General features: G+C 52.5%; 1 protein-coding gene across 3 annotated transcripts in view; it reads right to left on the minus strand.

Annotated features, from left to right (window-relative positions):
- Positions 1-7,523: 7,523 nt before the first annotated feature.
- CFAP45 (cilia and flagella associated protein 45) overlaps positions 7,524-16,963 on the minus strand; it is a 50,243-nt gene continuing 40,803 nt past the window's right edge. For all 3 annotated transcript variants that reach the window (XM_073322485.2, XM_073322486.2, XM_073322487.2), the window contains 3 exons: positions 16,695-16,888; positions 15,712-15,936; positions 7,524-7,738 (listed from right to left, as the gene is read on the minus strand). In XM_073322485.2, coding sequence (XP_073178586.1) covers positions 7,663-7,738; positions 15,712-15,936; positions 16,695-16,888 — 495 coding nt within the window. In that variant the 3' untranslated portion in view covers positions 7,524-7,662. The remainder of the gene's footprint in view (positions 7,739-15,711; positions 15,937-16,694; positions 16,889-16,963) is intronic.

Here is a 16,963-nt window from a genome sequence, read left to right on the forward strand (position 1 = left end):
AAGCTCAGTGGCAGAGACAAGACTAGAACCCCAGAGCCTTGGGGCCCAACCCCCTCTTTGCACCACTCGGCAACATGTCCCATGTCATGGGATCTGCAGAGAGGCGCAGCGTCCTTTAGGCTGGCTGAACCCAGTAGCTCAGCGTCCCTGTAGACCCTAAATCAAGATTCAGCATCTTTGTCCCTTGGGTCCGTTCTCACCCACAGACAGCAGCAGTATTCCCCCAGCTCAGCACTGTCCTTGGGACCTTGGCTGGCAGAGCCCTCTCATTCCAGCCGGGAGCGTCCCTTCACTGAGCTGCTGGATCCCGTTCCAGGACAAAGGGAGCTGGAGTGGGTACGAAAAGCTGTTGACTCAGAGTGGGGACGCTGCAGCCAATGCACTGGTATAATTGGCTGGGCTGGGTGCAGAGAATTGGCACCAGCGTGACAGGTGCCTGAGGAGCACCAGAGAAAGGCAGCAGTTACTCAGAGCAACCTGCTGAGCAGCAGATTCACTGCTTTTCTCCCTTCCCCATGGGCAGGTCAGCAGGCGTGGGGGAGCAGACCCACGGCTCTCCTGGGCTGCAGGAGGATAAGACTAAGGAAGGGGTTCTCTGGGCCCCAGCAGCAGGAGAGGACTGGAGCTGTGGCAGTAGGACACAGGCTGGCTGGCCAGCAGGCCAGGCACAGAGCCTGTGGGGAGCAGAGACTGGGGGCCCTGCAGCTGAATGGATGAACAGAGGGGCCTAAAGGGGTTCTGAGTAGCATGGGCTGGCAGCTCCCCACAAGGCAGGACCTGAGAATCAGCTGTTGCACCCCTGGTGTTACAGCCTGGGAATGGGGCAGGCGCAGGGCTGGGGGTGGAACTTGCAGCCTAAGGGTGGCTCACAGGGCAAACAGCCCAGGCAAGAGCTGCGGGAGAGTCCCTGTGAGGCAGCAGTGTGGGAACAGACCCCGCCCAGGGGGACCTGCAGGCCAGAAAGTAGGGGGACGAGGGGCTCCCTTGGGAGCAGGGCTGGCTATATGGATGATAAAGGGGGGGGTGCATAGGGCTGAGAACACAGTGTGTGCACTCTGGGGGCACACACGAGTGAAGCAAGAAGTGGTGTTCACCCTAGAGGCCAGTCTGAGGAATAATGGTGGACGCCCCCCCCCCCCCCCACACACACACTTTGCGCCTGGGCTGGGCCTGCTGCCGCGAGATGGTGCTTGTTTCTGGCTGGGATTGCCAGTGCTGGTTGGACGTATTCCTGGAGGTGTCATCACACAACATAACCTTTAATTAAAGGTTAATCTTTACTCCTGGAGATTCCAGAACGATCCTGGAGCCCGGCAGTCTATTTCCGGGTGGCGCTGTCTGCCGCCCCTAGGCTGTGGCGGATTACCACACGGGCCCATGGGACACCTGCCCAAAGGCCCCAGCCAATTGGAGGGCACCCCGCAAGAGCACCAGAACTCTGGCCCCTACCCCTGCTCCTCCTCTTCCCCCGAGGCCCCACACCCTGGCCAGGCCAGAAGCTGGAGCCTGGCTATGGGAGGGTGGCCATATTTGCCTGCCCCCACATGAGGCGCTGGCCCAAGCCCCTCCCCAGCCCCCGAGTGGAGCTGGCCCAACCCCCTTGCTCCCTGTGTGGGCCTGGCCCAAGTCCCACTGCTCACCCCCCCCAAACCCTGCCACTCGGCCCCCCAATCCCCTTTTTGGCAAAACTGGGCATTTATCTCATTTGCTCTTGCCAATTGATTATCAGTTGGCAAGAGGCCAAACCGGGGCCAAAATTGGACATATGGCCTAGGCCAGTAGTTCCCAAACTTTTTTGGTGCCCGCCCGCCCCCCTCCCCGCTTACCCAGTCTGCATGCCTCTGGGAGCCAGAGCCAGGAGTAGGGGCAGAGCCAGGATTGGGGGTTGGGGGCCAGGAGTGGGGCTGTAGCTGTGGCTGGGGCCGTGGTCAGGAGTGGCACCGTTACTGGGGCACGCTCCCTCCCCACTCCCCATGGGGGCTGACCCAGGCCTTGCCATACCCCTCCCAAATGTTGGCATATGACGCATATTGGGGACCACTGCCTTAGGCTGTGGTAAGAGCCACCCAGGGAGCCCGGGCAGCTGTGAGGAACCCCAGATCCTCCACCTGCCCTGGGTGGGGGGGCCAGGGGCCCCGAGAGCAGCCCCCAGCCCATGTCCCTACCCTCCAGGGCACACTGCCCTGGGCAGGTAGAGGGTTCTGGGCGCACCAGACAGCTCTTATCATGGCCCTGCTTCTGGCCAGGGCAGGTGCCGGGGCCTTGGGGAGAAGGGGAGAAGCAGGGAATGGGGTGGGGGGAATATTCTTTGTGCCCAGGGCCCCAATAAATCTTTATCTGCCTCTGCCCATAGGCATGTGTTGGGGCAGAGAAGACTCCATGCACCTCAGCTAAAGATAAGGAGCCTGAGGCCTGCCCGTTCTTGCAGTGCATCCCCAAGGGCTCTGCATGCTCCCCTCCCAGACACTTCCCCTGTACTGCTGCTCCCAGGCAAAAGGCAGGCCTGGCTGGAGTCCAGATTTCTTGGAGGAGTCCCTGCTGGCTGAGACATGTAGAGCATTCCCAGCTGCCCTTGCTATTCCTGCACTAAAGAAAGTTTTGGAGATTCTCTCTCCCTCCCGCACCTCCTGAATGCAATCACATATCCGCATGCACACAGGTTTCTGACAATGCATCAGTTTTAGAGGATAAATAATTAGAGGAAATGGTCACTTTTTGCTGTTATTTTTTTAACAAAGGTCATCAGAGGTTGCAAAATGAAATCAGCTTCCAAGAAACAGCACTGGTGAGGCCATACCTGGAGTATTGCGTCCAGTTTTGGGCCGCCCACTACAGAAAGGATGTGGACAAATTGGAGAGAGTCCAGGGGAGGGCAACACGAATTATGAGGGGGCTGGGGCACATGACTTACGAGGAGAGGCTGAGGGAACTGGGTTTATTTAGTCTACAGAAGAGAAGAGTGAGGGGGGATTTGATAGCAGCCTTCAACTACCCGAAGGGGGGTTCCAAAGAGGATGGAGCTCGGCTGTTCTCAGAAGTGGCAGATGACAGAACAAGGAGCAATGGTCTCAAGATGCAGTGGGGGAGGTCTAGGTTGGATATTAGGAAACACTATTTCAGTAGGAGGGTGGTGAAGCACTGGAATGCGTTACCTAGGGAGGTGGTGGGATCTCCATCCTTAGAGGTTTTTAAGCTCAGGCTTGACAAAGCCCTGGCTGGGATGATTTAGTTGGGGATCGGTCCTGCTTTGAGCAGAGGGTGGGACTAGATGACCTCCTGAGCTCCCTTCCAACCCTGATCTTCTGTGAAGACTTCTCTTTCAAAATGGCTCCTAGCTGCTGTTGCTTCCAGCAGTGAAAACGGTAGCAGCATCCTGTGTTGCTCGGAAGCAGATTCAGGAGCCCTGCAAAGAGCCAGCAAATGGAGGCAGTGGACATATCTGCTGAGGGCACCTGGAGCTTCGGCCCTATTGAGAACAATAAAAGATGGCAGCCCATTCTGAAATGGGGCAGCTCATGGCATTCTCTGACAGGCTATAGGCCAGCCTCTGCTGAAGGAGAAACTTTCACTCTGAGCAATGTCAAAAATGGCCATTGCCTCTAAAACGTGGCTGGAAACATGGTCAGTGTGGGGATTTCAGTGCATCCTAAGTCTTTGATGACCTCCTGAGGTCCCTTCCAACCCTGATATTCTATGATTCTGGGAAGTTGGAAGAGTTAGAGTTATTCTGTTCAGATCATCTCAGACAGAAAAGGTCTGACATAGGGTTCTCAAAATCTTAGAGGATCCCTTTTTAATTAGTTTTTATTCAAACTATTTAACAGATGTTGTGGTACATTCTCAGAAAACCCATTCCACACTCAGAGCACGTGCTGTCATGTTGAAGGCTATTCGCACTTTTCACATTAACAAAGTGGTTGAATCCCTGCTGTAAGAGCAAAACTCGGCCCAAACTGAGCTGTGGAGCCCAGAGAGGCACCTGCACGATGCGGCACTGCGCAACTTGAAGCTGAGGTTGGGTGGGGGGATACGGACCGCTGCTCATGGTCCCTATCGTAATGTGCTGCTAATGGTCTGGCTGAGATATCCCCCTCAAAGAGCTGGCATTCCTCCACCTCCCCACCCTCCAGTTTACACCAAGCCCTGGTGTAAATATTTTCTCCAAGCTGTACCGTTTACAGAGTTCTCTACAAACTCCGCCTGGATGCAGCAATAGCCTCCTGGAGAAAAGCCAGCGACAAGCCTCGCACCACCTGCTTCCTCCCATTATCTTCGCAAACCATGGCTGTGGTACAACAGGTTAGCGCGCTGGCTCTTAGTCAGTGGGCTAAGCCTATTCAGGGAGGTAGCTGTTTCGTCTGGGTTTCTTTGGGAACGCTTGGTGCACACGTCTCTGAGCGTCTGGCTCTGACGTCTCCGACAACGTACAGGGTTGAGGGAATCTCCTACTGAGGAATTAATTCTTGCACAGTTCCTGCTGGGGAGGGTCTCCTCGTGAGAGGTCACAAGATGGTACGGGGCCTGGGACTATTCATACGTAAATGCTTCTGGAAAAGCACTTCGAGTTCCGAAGGAACAATGATACAACACCCAGCACCACAGAACCTATTCTAAAGCCACGGACTTCCCACAGCACCTCTTCTATCACACACAGTCCCTGCCCTCCTAGGCCAGACAACCTCAATGCTCTCCTCTGGGCGGGTGTCAGCTGGGCCTTATTCCCTGTCCTGTTGTAACAGATAGGTCTGGGACATTTTGGGCTCTGGGAAGAATTGCCTGGCCTACTTCCCCCATGCAGGGGATTCACTCTCGCTCTGGGGATACGTTGCCCCTGCTAAGCTGTGCAAAGAGGATTGGATCTCCCAGCTCTGTGCCACCCCTTCAGAACCACTGGTACAGGGAGCGTTCAGGGACAGGAGACATGGCCTGCGGAGTCTTGCACCCCAGCTAACCTCTGCTGCCACAATGCTTAGAAAGCCTATTACTTAGGGCAGCCCTCAGGCTGCTCTAGCCTTTGCCAATCTGTCCCCATCTGCCTCTGCACAGGAGAGGCACACAGCCTCTCTGAGGCCCCTGTGCTGATTGGGGCCCGCAAGGCACGGTAGAGATTCACACGCTCTCAGATCTGTTGGGTCCATCACGCTGCTCTGAATTATTCAGCAGAACAAGCCCTGAGCTCCATGTCCGATGCCATACACTCAGAGAGGGAGAGGCAGCCCCACTAGCTGAGATCTCAGCCCACCCCTGTCATAAATATAAAGGGAAGGGTAAACACCTTTAAATCCCTCCTGGCCAGAGGCAAAACCCTTTCACCTGTAAAGGGTTAAGAAGCTAAGATAACCTCGCTGGCACCAATGACCAATGAGGAGACAAGATACTTTCAAAGCCGGGGGGGAGAAAAAAAGGGTCCTCTCTGTCCGTGTGATGCTTTTGCCGGGACCAGAGCAGGAATGCAGGTCAGAACTCCTGTAGAAAGTTAGTAAGCAATCTAGTTAGATATGCGTTAGATTCTGTTTTGTTTAAATGGCTGATAAAATAAGTTGTGCTGAATGGAATGTATATTCCTATTTTTGTGTCTTTTTGTAACTTTGCCTAGACAGATTCTCTATGTTTTGAATCTGATTACCCTGTAAGGTATTTACCATCCTGATTTTACAGAGGTGATTCTTTTACTTTTTCTTTAATTAAAATTCTTCTTTTAAGAATCTGATTGCTTTTTCATTGTTCTTAAGATCCAAGGGTTTGGGTCTGTGTTCCCCTATGCAAATTGGTGAGGATTTTTATCAAGCCTTCCCCAGGAAAGGGGGTGTAGTGCTTGGGGGATATTCTGTGGGGGGAAGACGTTTCCAAGTGGGCACTTCCCCTGTTCGTTGTGTAACACTTTGGTGGTGGCAGCTTTTAACCTAAGCTGGTAAGAATAAGCTTAGGGGGTTTTCATGCAGGTCCCCACATCCGTACCCTAGAGTTCAGGGTGGGGAAGGAACCTTGACAGCCCCTGACGCCATGTATAGGACCATGCAGTTCTGGGACATGGGGACAGAGCTGGACTTGCAGGAGCCAGAGGAGGGAGGTAAGCCAGTCTGTGCCTCCCTCTACCAAAGACCCTCCGGTGATTTTTCTCATCTTTCCATTCCCCGCTTGCTCTCTCTCTCCTCCTTTCCCCCTCCTCCTCCCGCCCAGAGTCTCTCTGTAACAGCAAGGTTTATCACCTCTGGGGTTCAGGCAGATGCTGTTGTATGAGGTGGGAGGAGCAGCTGGAGAAACTTCTGTCCCAGGGATATGGGTGCCTGGAGCCTTCAGTTAGGCAAATTTTCCTGCCTCTGACAGTGATTCTTCTGGAGAAAGCTCTCTGTGGGGTACGCTGCTGTGCCTGACACACTGGCTCCTGGCACTCCTGTGTAGCACAGCTGGGAGCAATCTATCCATACTCAGGGATTTTCTGCTGTTGCTGCACTTGGCGCCAGTCCATTTCCCCACGCAATGTGACTCCCTCCAATATGTCGTTCTCAGAGTATACATCAAGAATTTGCTCCAAAAAACACTGACAGCAGAACAGAACTAGACTGCAAAGGAAAATCCGGTTTCAACTTTAACTCTAGTGCTGCTCTCAGCACCAATCCCTACAGCACTACAGAGCCAATACTGCATGCAGGACGGGTGGTGGGACTGTGCGGGGACTGTCAGCCATCGAAGTGGGAATCGGGAGCCAAGGGCAGGGTGTACTGGGAGAATGAACCTGTTGAGAGTTCTTGATGGTGTTCTGGCAGCTGCTACACTGTTCATCCAGCTTTAATGACAAGGGTTATTAAAGTCCAGGGAGCGCTGCTTGATGCTAGGGGACCTGGAACTGAGCTGAGAGCCATCAATTCAGTCAAGCCAAGGAAGGGACCCACCTGCGCTGTATCTAACTCTGTCCAAAGAATTGTTTGGGGGTCCGGAGCCAATGCCGTCTGGAGGGCAGGGGCCCAGCGGGGTCTGGAGCCGATGCCGTCTGGAGGGCAGGGGCCCAGCGGGGTCTGGAGCCGATGCCGTCTGCAGGGCAGGGGCCCAGCAGGGTTTCCAAGAGCGTATGGTTTCTCTTGCTCTTCTCAGACATCAGCGCACAACTCCAGCCTTTAGCATTCTATACTGATGGACATGGGGATATGGGAACAGATCAAGCCGGGATTTTTCCCTGCTGCCAGTGACTGGCTGGTCTGGCTCTGGCCACAAGCTGCAAGCTGGCTGAGCAGCCCCATGTAACTGAGCTAAGGACTGTAGCACAGTGAAGAAAATGCCCATGTACCTTGCCCACAGTAACCCAGGAAGCCTGTGGTTGAACCACCCATGTCCAGGACCTGACATAAGCCCCTCCATGGAAGCGGAGGGGAGGTACCCTCTAATGCGTCCCTCTCACCTGGGGAGCATGGGTGAGCCACTCTCCACAGCCCATAGAGCTGGGTCGAGCTGGAGAGGGGATGCTGTTCCCACCTTCCCTGGTGGGGTTGGTTTGGGGACACAGTAAAGCGAAGGACACCAACACCTCCATAAATATCTCTATTCAAAAAACATACTCTCAGAAACTAACAAAATATACAATCTAAGCCCCTGGCGAGGTTGGGCTGCTATTCCTTTCTGTGCGGTGGAGCCAGGTTGGGCTAGGCAATGCTGCCTTGGAGACCCTCAGTGCACGGAGGCTGGCCCAACGAGGGCTCGGCGCTCCACCTGGGCACAGTACTTCTCAGGCAGGCCAGCAGCTCTAGAAACAAAGAAAACAAAGGAAGGGATGTCACTGAAAGCCCCAAGGCCCTGCTGCAGAATGCTGGGGTATGGGTCCAGCCCACAGTCGGAGCCCCCATCTCTCCCAGGTCCCATAGAGTCAGCTGGGAGGGCCACACTGGACTTGGCACTACCAGCCTCCTCACCATGATCAGTGGGGCCTCTGTCTGGTGGGGCAGGGGGCCTCTTCGCCATGGAATTTAAATCTGTCCCTCTGGCTGCTCCCCCTGGGGCCCCGCTGCCTGGTCACAATGAAGGAGTTGGCAGATGTGATTGCAGAGCCCATTGGCCATTATCTTTGAAAACTCATGGCGATCGAAGGAGGTCCCGGATGACTGGAAAAAGGCTAATGTAGTGCCCATCTTTAAAAAAGGGAAGAAGGAGGATCCTGGAAACTACAGGCCAGTCAGCCTCACCTCAGTCCCTGGAAAAATCATTAAAAGAAAAGGAGGACTTGTGGCACCTTAGAGATTAACCAATTTATTTGAGCATAAGCTTTCGTGACCTAGAGCTCACTTCATCGGATGCATAAAGTGGAAAGTACAGTGAGGAGATTTTATATATACACACAGACCATGAAAAAATATACATTGTAAGCAGAGTGATCTCTCAGGATGAGCTATTACCAGCAGGAGAGTGGGGTGGGGGGAGAGAAAACCTTTTGAAGTGATAATCAAGGTGGGCCATTTCCAGCACATTTCCAGGAGTTAACAACAATGTCTGAGGAACAGTGGTTGGGGAGGGAGGGGCGGGGGCGGGGGAGGAATAACAACAAGGACAAGTGCAGAGTCCTGCACTTAGGACAGAAGAATCCAACGCACCGCTACAGACTAGGGACCGAATTGCTCGGCAGCAGTTCTGCAGAAAAGGATCTAGGGGTTACAGTGGACAATAAGCTGGATATGAGTCAACAGTGTGCCCCTTGTTGCCAAGAAGGCCAATGGCATTTTGGGATGTATAAGTAGGGGCATTGCCAGCAGATCGAGGGACGTGATCGTTCCCCTCTATTTGACACTGGTGAGGCCTCATCTGGAATACTGTGTCCAGTTTTGGGCCCCACACTACAAGAAGGATGTGTTAAAATTGGAAAGAGTCCAGCGGAGGGCAACAAAAATGATTAGGGGACTGGAACACATGAGTTATGAGGAGAGGCTGAGGGAACTGGGGATGTTTAGTCTACGGAAGAGAAGAATGAGGGGGGATTTGATAGCTGCTTTCAACTACCTGAAAGGGGGTTCCAAAGAGGATGGCTCTAGACTGTTCTCAGTGGTAGCAGATGACAGAACAATGAGTAATGGTCTCAAGTTGCAGAGGGGGAGATTTAGGTTGGATATTAGGAAAAACTTTTTTACTAGGAGGGTGCTGAAACACTGGAATGCGTTACCTAGGGAGGTGGTGGAATCTCCTTCCTTAGAAGTTTTTAAGGTCAGGCTTGACAAAGCCCTGGCTGGGATGATTTAATTGGGGATCGTCCTGCTTTGAGCAGGGGGTTGGACTAGATGACCTCCTGAGGTCCCTTCCAACCCTGATATTCTATGATTCTATGATAAATAAGGGGAAATAGTTTTACTTAATATAATGACTCAACCAGTGACAGCAGGATTCTCTGGCTATGTAGACTCCCTCTTCAGGCCCTACGCTACCAGCACTCCCAGCTATCTTCGAGACACCACTGACTTCCTGAGGAAACTACAATCCATCGGTGATCTTCCTGAAAACACCATCCTGGCCACTATGGATGTAGAAGCCCTCTACACCAACATTCCACACAAAGATGGACTACAAGCCATCAGGAACAGTATCCCCGATAATGTCACGGCAAACCTGGTGGCTGAACTTTGTGACTTTGTCCTCACCCATAACTATTTCACATTTTGGGACAATGTATACCTTCAAATCAGCAGCACTGCTATGGGTACCCGCATGGCCCCACAGTATGCCAACATTTTTATGGCTGACTTAGAACAACGCTTCCTCAGCTCTCGTCCCCTAATGCCCCTACTCTACTTGCGCTATATTGATGACATCTTCATCATCTGGACCCATGGAAAAGAAACCCTTGAGAAATTCCACCATGATTTCAACAATTTCCATCCCACCATCAACCTCAGCCTGGACCAGTGCACACAAGAGATCCACTTCCTGGACACTACAGTGCTAATAAGCGATGGTCACATAAACACCACCCTATACTGGAAACCTATTGACTGCTATTCCTACCTACATGCCTCTAGCTTTCACCCAGACCACACCACACGATCCATTGTCTACAGCCAAGCTCTACGATACAACCGCATTTGCTCCAACCCCTCAGACAGAGACAAACACCTATAAGATCTCTATCAAGCATTCTTACAACTACAATACCCACCTGCTGCAGTGAAGAAACAGATTGACAGAGCCAGAAGAGTACCCAGAAGTCACCTACTACGGGAAAGGCCCAACAAAGAAAATAACATAATGTCACTAGCCGTCACCTTCAGCCCCCAACTAAAACCTCTCCAACGCATTATCAAGGATCTACAACCTATCCTGAAGGACGACCCATCACTCTCACAGATCTTGGGAGACAGGCCAGTACTTGCCTACAGACAGCCCCACAATCTGAAGCAAATACTCACCAGCAACCACACACCACACAACAGAACGACTAACCCAGGAACCTATCCTTGCAACAAAGCCCGTTGCCAACTGTGCCCACATATCTATTCAGGGGACACCATCATAGGGCCTAATCGCATCAGCCACACTATCAGAGGCTCGTTCACCTGCACATCTACTGATGTGATATATGCCATCATGTGCCAGCAATGCCCCTCTGCCATGTACATTGGTCAAACTGGACAGTCTCTACATAAAAGAATAAATGGACACAAATCAGATGTCAAGAATTATAACATTCATAAACCAGTCGGAGAACACTTCAATCTCTCTGGTCACTTGATTTCTGATCTCAAAGTGAGTATCCTTCAACAAAGAAACTTCAAAAACAGACTCCAACAAGAGACTGCTGAACTGGAATTAATTTGCAAATTGGATATAATTAACTTAGGCTTGAATAGAGACTGGGAGTGGTTGAGTCATTATACTAAGTGAAACTATTTCCCCTTGTTTATTCCTCCCCCCCCCCCCCCCCCCCCCACTGTTCCTCAGATGTTCTTGTTAACTCCTGGAAATGGCCCACCTTGATTATCACTTCAAAAGGTTTTCTCTCCCCCGACCCCACTCTCCTGCTGGTAACAGCTCATCTTAAGTGATCACTCTCCTTACAATGTATATTTTTTCATGGTCTGTGTGTATATATAAAATCTCCTCACCGTACTTTCCACTTTATGCATCCGATGAAGTGAGCTCTAGCTCACGAAAGCTTATGCTCAAATAAATTGGTTAGTCTCCAGGGTGCCACAAGTACTCCTTTTCTTTTTGGGAATACAGACTAACACGGCTGCTACTCTGAAACCTGGAAAAATCATGGAACAGGTCCTCAAGTAATCAATTCTGAAGCACTTAGAGGAGAGGAAAGTGATCAGGAACAGTCAGCATGGATTCACCAAGGGCAAGTCATGCCTGACTAATCTAATTGCCTTCTATGACGAGATAACTGGCTCTGTGGATGAGGGGAAAGCAGTGGACGTGTTGTTCCTTGACTTTAGCAAAGCTTTTGACACGGTCTCCCACAGTATTCTTGCCAGCAACTTAAAGAAGTATGGGCTGGATGAATGGACTATAAGGTGGATAGAAAGTTGGCTAGATTGTCGGGCTCAGTGGGTAGTGATCAATGGCTCCATGTCCAGTTGGCAGCCGGTGTCAAGTGGAGTGCCCCAAGGGTCAGTCCTTGGGCCGGTTTTATTCAATATCTTCATTAATGATCTGGAGGATGGTGTGGATTGCACCCTCAGCAAGTTTGAAGATGACACTAAACTGGGAGGAGAGGTAGATACGCTGGAGGGTAGGGATAGGTTACAGAGGGCCCTAGACAAATTAGAGGATTGGGCCAAAAAGAAATCTGATGAGGTTCAACAAGGACAAGTGCAGAGTCCTGCACTTAGGATGGAAGAATCCCATGCACCTCTACAGACTAGGGACCGAATGGCTAGGCAGCAGTTCTGCGGAAAAGGACCTAGGGGGGTTACAGTGGACGAGAAGCTGGATATGAGTCGACAGTGTGCCCTTGTTGCCAAGAAGGCCAATGGCATTTTGAGATGTATAAGTAGAGGCATTGCCAGCAGATCGAGGGACGTGATCATTCCCCTCTATTCGACATTGGTGAGGCCTCATCTGGAGTACTGTGTCCAGTTTTGGGCCCCACACTACAAGAAGGATGTGGAAAAATTGGAAAACATCCAGCGGAGGGCAACAAAAATGATTAGGGGACTGGAACACATGACTTATGAGGAGAGGCTGAGGGAACTGGGATCGTTTAGTCTGCAGAAGAGAAGAATGAGGGGGGATTTGATAGTTGCTTTCAACTACCTGAAAGGGGGTTCCAAAGAAGATGGCTCTAGACTGTTCTCAGTGGTAGCAGATGACAGAACAAGGAGTAATGGTCTCAAGTTGCAGTGGTCTTCAAGTTCAGGTTGAATATTATGAAAACCTTTTTCACTAGGATGGTGGTGAAACACTGGAATGTGTTACCTAGGGAGGTGGTGGAATCTCCTTCCTTAGAAGTTTTTAAGGTCAGGCTTGACAAAGCCCTGGCTGGGATGATTTAGTTGGGGATTGGTCCTGCTTTGAGTAGGGGGTTGGACAGATGACCTCCTGAGGTCCCTTCCAACCCTGATATTCTAGGATTCTAAGATGGGGATCCTGCTAACCAACTTCCTCTTCTGGCCTGCCCAGCTCTGCCCAGCAGCTGTTCCTCCCCATCTCCCTGTCGACTCCATCATCTCCACAGCCCCCATCTACCCTGCTGGGCCCAGAACCAGGGAGTGGATATGGGGAGAGAAAGCAGGGATGGGGTTGTGACCCTACGTACCCCTGTATTCACACCCTACGCCAGGGGCAGGCAAACTTTTCGGCCTGAGGGCCACATCGGCTTTCCAAAATTGTATGGAGGGCCAGTTAGGGGAGTCTGTGTCTCCCCAAACAGCCAGGTGTGGCCCGGTCCCCGCCTCCTATCCGACCCCCCCGCTTCTCGCCTCCTGACAGCTCCCCCAGGACTTCTGCCCCATCTAACCCCCCTGTTCCCTGTCCCCTGATGGCCCCCCTGGGACTCCTGCCCCATCCACCACACCCTGCTCCCTGTCCCCTGACCACCCTCAGATCCCCCACCCCTGCCACCCCATCCGATCCCCACCTCATTCCTGACTCCCCCCCCCTCGGGACCCCTGCCCCATCCAAACCCCCCGTTCCCTGCCCTCTGACCCCCCCCGACCCCTATCCACCCACCTGCCCCCTCACAGCGCTGCCTGGCGCACCGGTGGCTGGCAGCGCTACAGCTGTGACGCCCAGGGCATTGGGTCAGGCTGCAGCTCTGCAACTGCACTGCTCGGCCACCCAGAGCGTGGCATGGTGCGCTGAGGCTGGCAGGGCGGGGGCTAGCCTCCCAGGCCAGGAGCTCAGGGGCTAAGCTGGAGGGTCCTGTGGGCCGGATGTGGCCTGCGGGCCGTAGTTTGCCCACCTCTGCCCTACGCCCACAGCACGGATCAAACTATCCTTGTGGGGTATCATCTGAAAACTACTAATGCACAGGTCAATACTATCATTGTAGAATAGATGTGACAAAGCTGCATGAAGAGTTATGAACATCCCTTGAGACTATGTTTTAAAGTCTGTATTTGAACAAAGTAGAAACAGGTCTGCCCATGGCTTGCATACCAATGAAGCAGGTGACTGGTGACAATGGAATTGTAAACAGAACCATTCAAAAATAACGAGGAGTCCTTGTGGCACCTTAGAGACTAACAAATTTATTTGGGCATAAGCTTTCGTGGGCTAGAACCCACTTCATCAGATGTATGGAGTGGAAAATACAGGAGCAGGTATACATACATGAAAAGATGGGAGTTGCCCTACCAAGTGTGAGGTCAGTCTAACGAGATGTGCCACTCTCATTACCACTATAAAAGTTATTTTTCCTCCCTTGGTATCCTACTGTTAATTGGGGTTCTAGCCCACGAAAGATTATGCCCAAATAAATTTGTTAGTCTCTAAGGTGCCACAAGGACTCCTTGTTGTTTTTGCTGATACAGACTAACACGGCTACCACTCTGAAACCTAGAACCATTAAATCTCACCTGGTGGTTGGGGAGTCAGCATGTCTAGACCATAAACGACTGTGTATTCACTTGTCTAACCAGCCTCATCACCAGGCAGAGACAATGAAGCTACATTTACATGAAAGGTAACAAAGCCATTCAGTGAACAAGGGGAAGAGGCGAAGACTAAACTATCAACGGCTGATGGAGACACCACCCCCAGGAAGCCTTCATCCTTGTTGAAGCAGGATCAATGCACTTTAAGAGAGAAGCTTTTCAAAGGTTTACTGGACCATAAAGAGAGGGACAGTGAACCACTGAGTTATTATCCTTCACCATGGAGACAAGGGAACCAGTGCCCTGTATTTCTGTGATGGTCCTGACTGAAGGACAGTCAGCCATGCTGGACCATGAGTAACTGGTCAGTGACACCATCTTAAGCAAAACACAGTGCCTTGCTAGATAAAGTTTCAGTCTTTTAAATACGGGTTTTCACTTTGATTTCTTGAAACCATCTCCCCCTTTATATATTTTACTTGGCATCACTTAACCTGTGCCCTGTTGCTAATAAACTGGTTTTATTTTAATCTAAACCAACCCAGTGCTGTGTCTGAATTGAAGGAATTGTTAACTCCAATTAATAGGGCAAGCTGCTGGGTACTGTCTCTTCAAAGGAATAAACGACCCTGATTTCTCTGAGTGATCCAGGACAGGGCTGGATGCTTCAAGGCAGATGGTTTTGGGGAAATTCAGGACTGGAAGGGTGTTGGGGTCTGTAGCGGGGCAGTTACCCCGCTCCTGAGAGAAAAGGCTAGGCTGATTGGGGAAGCAGCCACAGCTGGGGCCACGCCCCAATCAGGCCACAGCTGGACCTGTTATAAGGGCTCAGGGAGGAGCTGGGTTAGTCTCTCTCTAGCTATGGCAAGAGAAGGACCTAGCTGTCAGGGAAAAAGGGTACCTGGAGCAGAGCTGGGGGAAAGCTCCAGCCTGGCAACGGCCTATGCAGGGGCTGGGAGGTGCAGACCAGAGACAGGCAGAGGCAGCTGGTCCAATCTCCTTGCCAATGATGAGTGGCCATGACAGACTGCAGTTAGCCCCAGTAAGCGGGGGCTAAATGATGACTGGCAGTAGTCACTGAGGCAAGGTGAGTGAGAGGGTTGGGGCTTCCACTGGGAGGGGAGACCCAGAGTGTGGGGGTACTGCAGGGGCAGAACCCCAGGGCAAAGGGCACCGGGATCTGGAGGGAAACAGGGGCCAGCGGCAGGCAAGACACTGGCCAGTAGGAGGCACTCTGTATGCTAAAGCGCTAATTCCCAAGACAACCAGCAGGAGGTGCTGTACCAGTGAGTTGGCGGTTTGCTACAGGGTCATCCTCCCAGGTGTAACCAAAGTTGGTGGACGGCAGGGTGGGACTGTTATGTTGTGACAGGCTGCTGAAGTCAGAAGTGCTGACCCAGGGCTGCACAGCACACAGACACTCAAGATATCGCATGCCTGTCTGCTGGCTGTTGGTATCTGAGCTGTGAACTATAGCAGCAGAACATTTACAGCACTCAGGGTTACAGGGCACAACCCCTTACTGGTCTGGATTACACCCCAAAATGTAACGGGGTATCCTGCTGGACTGTGCTGCATGAGCAGTGACCCTCTAAGCCCTTCCCATGGCCTTTCCCAGCACTTGGAATGGGCTGATATCATGCCCAGCCGAGCCCAGACTCCCAAGGCACAGGCCTCCTGCTTGGCCCTGCAACCTCACCTGAGCTCCTCTATCTTCTTCCTCTTGATCTCGCTGATACGCTCACTGCGCCGGCGTGCCTCTTCCTTCAGCCGCTTGCCCTCCTCGAAGGTAGCAATTCTCTCCTGCACCTGCTTCTGCTGATGCTCACGCACTTGGCGTCGCACCTGGTCGGCGTGCGTCACCTGCAGGGCTGCGCGTCGCTCCTGCTCCTTCCGTTCCTTCTCAATCTGATCCCGCTGGGCTCTGCAGGGAGACATTGGGCTGCATGACCCTTGTGCTTGAACTGCCGCCTGCCCCAGCAGCAGCGCTGGAAAGGCAAATAACCCTCTGTCCAAGGCTCTGGCCCATGCTGCAGCCATAGGTTCCTCCTGATGCATTCCGGTTTCATTTCCCCACTCTCATGCTACACACCCTCCCATGCAGACAAGGATTTCCTTGTTCCTGCTGCTGACTGCCCAGGCTGTGTCCTCCCCACCATGGCTTCATGGGGGAAGCTGGGCTCCCCAGGCAGATCTGTAATGGGCAGGCTCCCCGTGCAGTCCAAGGCAGATTGCAGTCTGAGCAGGCAGCTCAGGCCCAGTGTTTTGGCTGATGGCTGCTCAGCCTGGGAGCTGGGTGGGCACAGAGAGCAGCGTGAGCCTGACATACAGAGGGAGATTTTCTACAGAACCCTGCTTCCCACTATGCTGCTCAAAGCTGGAGGGGCAGAAATGACACAGTGCATGCTGGGTAGAATTTTCTGATCATGTGATCAAAGATCCATAAAACCATTGTCCATATAAAGAAAATTAATGGTGTGAAAAGCCTCTGAAGGAAACCCTGGTGCTGAGGGGGCAGGAGATCAGCCCCCAGTCCCTTCAGCACTGGACAGGGCAGAGGGAAGGTGCACAACCAGGGGTGCTTCACAACATCACTGGGAACTTGGTCCCTGAACTACCTGGCTCTCCGGGGCTGGGCCTCAGTTACTACATCAGTGACCCCACCAGCGCCACCTGTGCTACCTGAGGATCCTCTCGAACTCCTTGCGGTCCCGCTGCACCTGCACAGCCAGGCTATGCTCCTTGTAGGCTATCTGCTCCAGCCGGCTCCTCTTCAGCATGGCTTCAGTCTCTGCCTTCCTCTGCGCAGCTTCCTTCTCCTTCTGGCGCAACTCTCGCTCGGTGGCCTCTTGGTTCCGCTTGGCCCGCAGCGCATCCTGCCAGGAAGGGAGAGCACTGACTCCCACTGTGAGCAGAGCAAGGACCCTAGCCCCACACACCTGATGCGGGGC

This window comes from Lepidochelys kempii, chromosome 24 (genome assembly GCF_965140285.1).
Source record: "Lepidochelys kempii isolate rLepKem1 chromosome 24, rLepKem1.hap1, whole genome shotgun sequence".
NCBI classification, from domain to species: Eukaryota; Metazoa; Chordata; order Testudines; family Cheloniidae; genus Lepidochelys; species Lepidochelys kempii.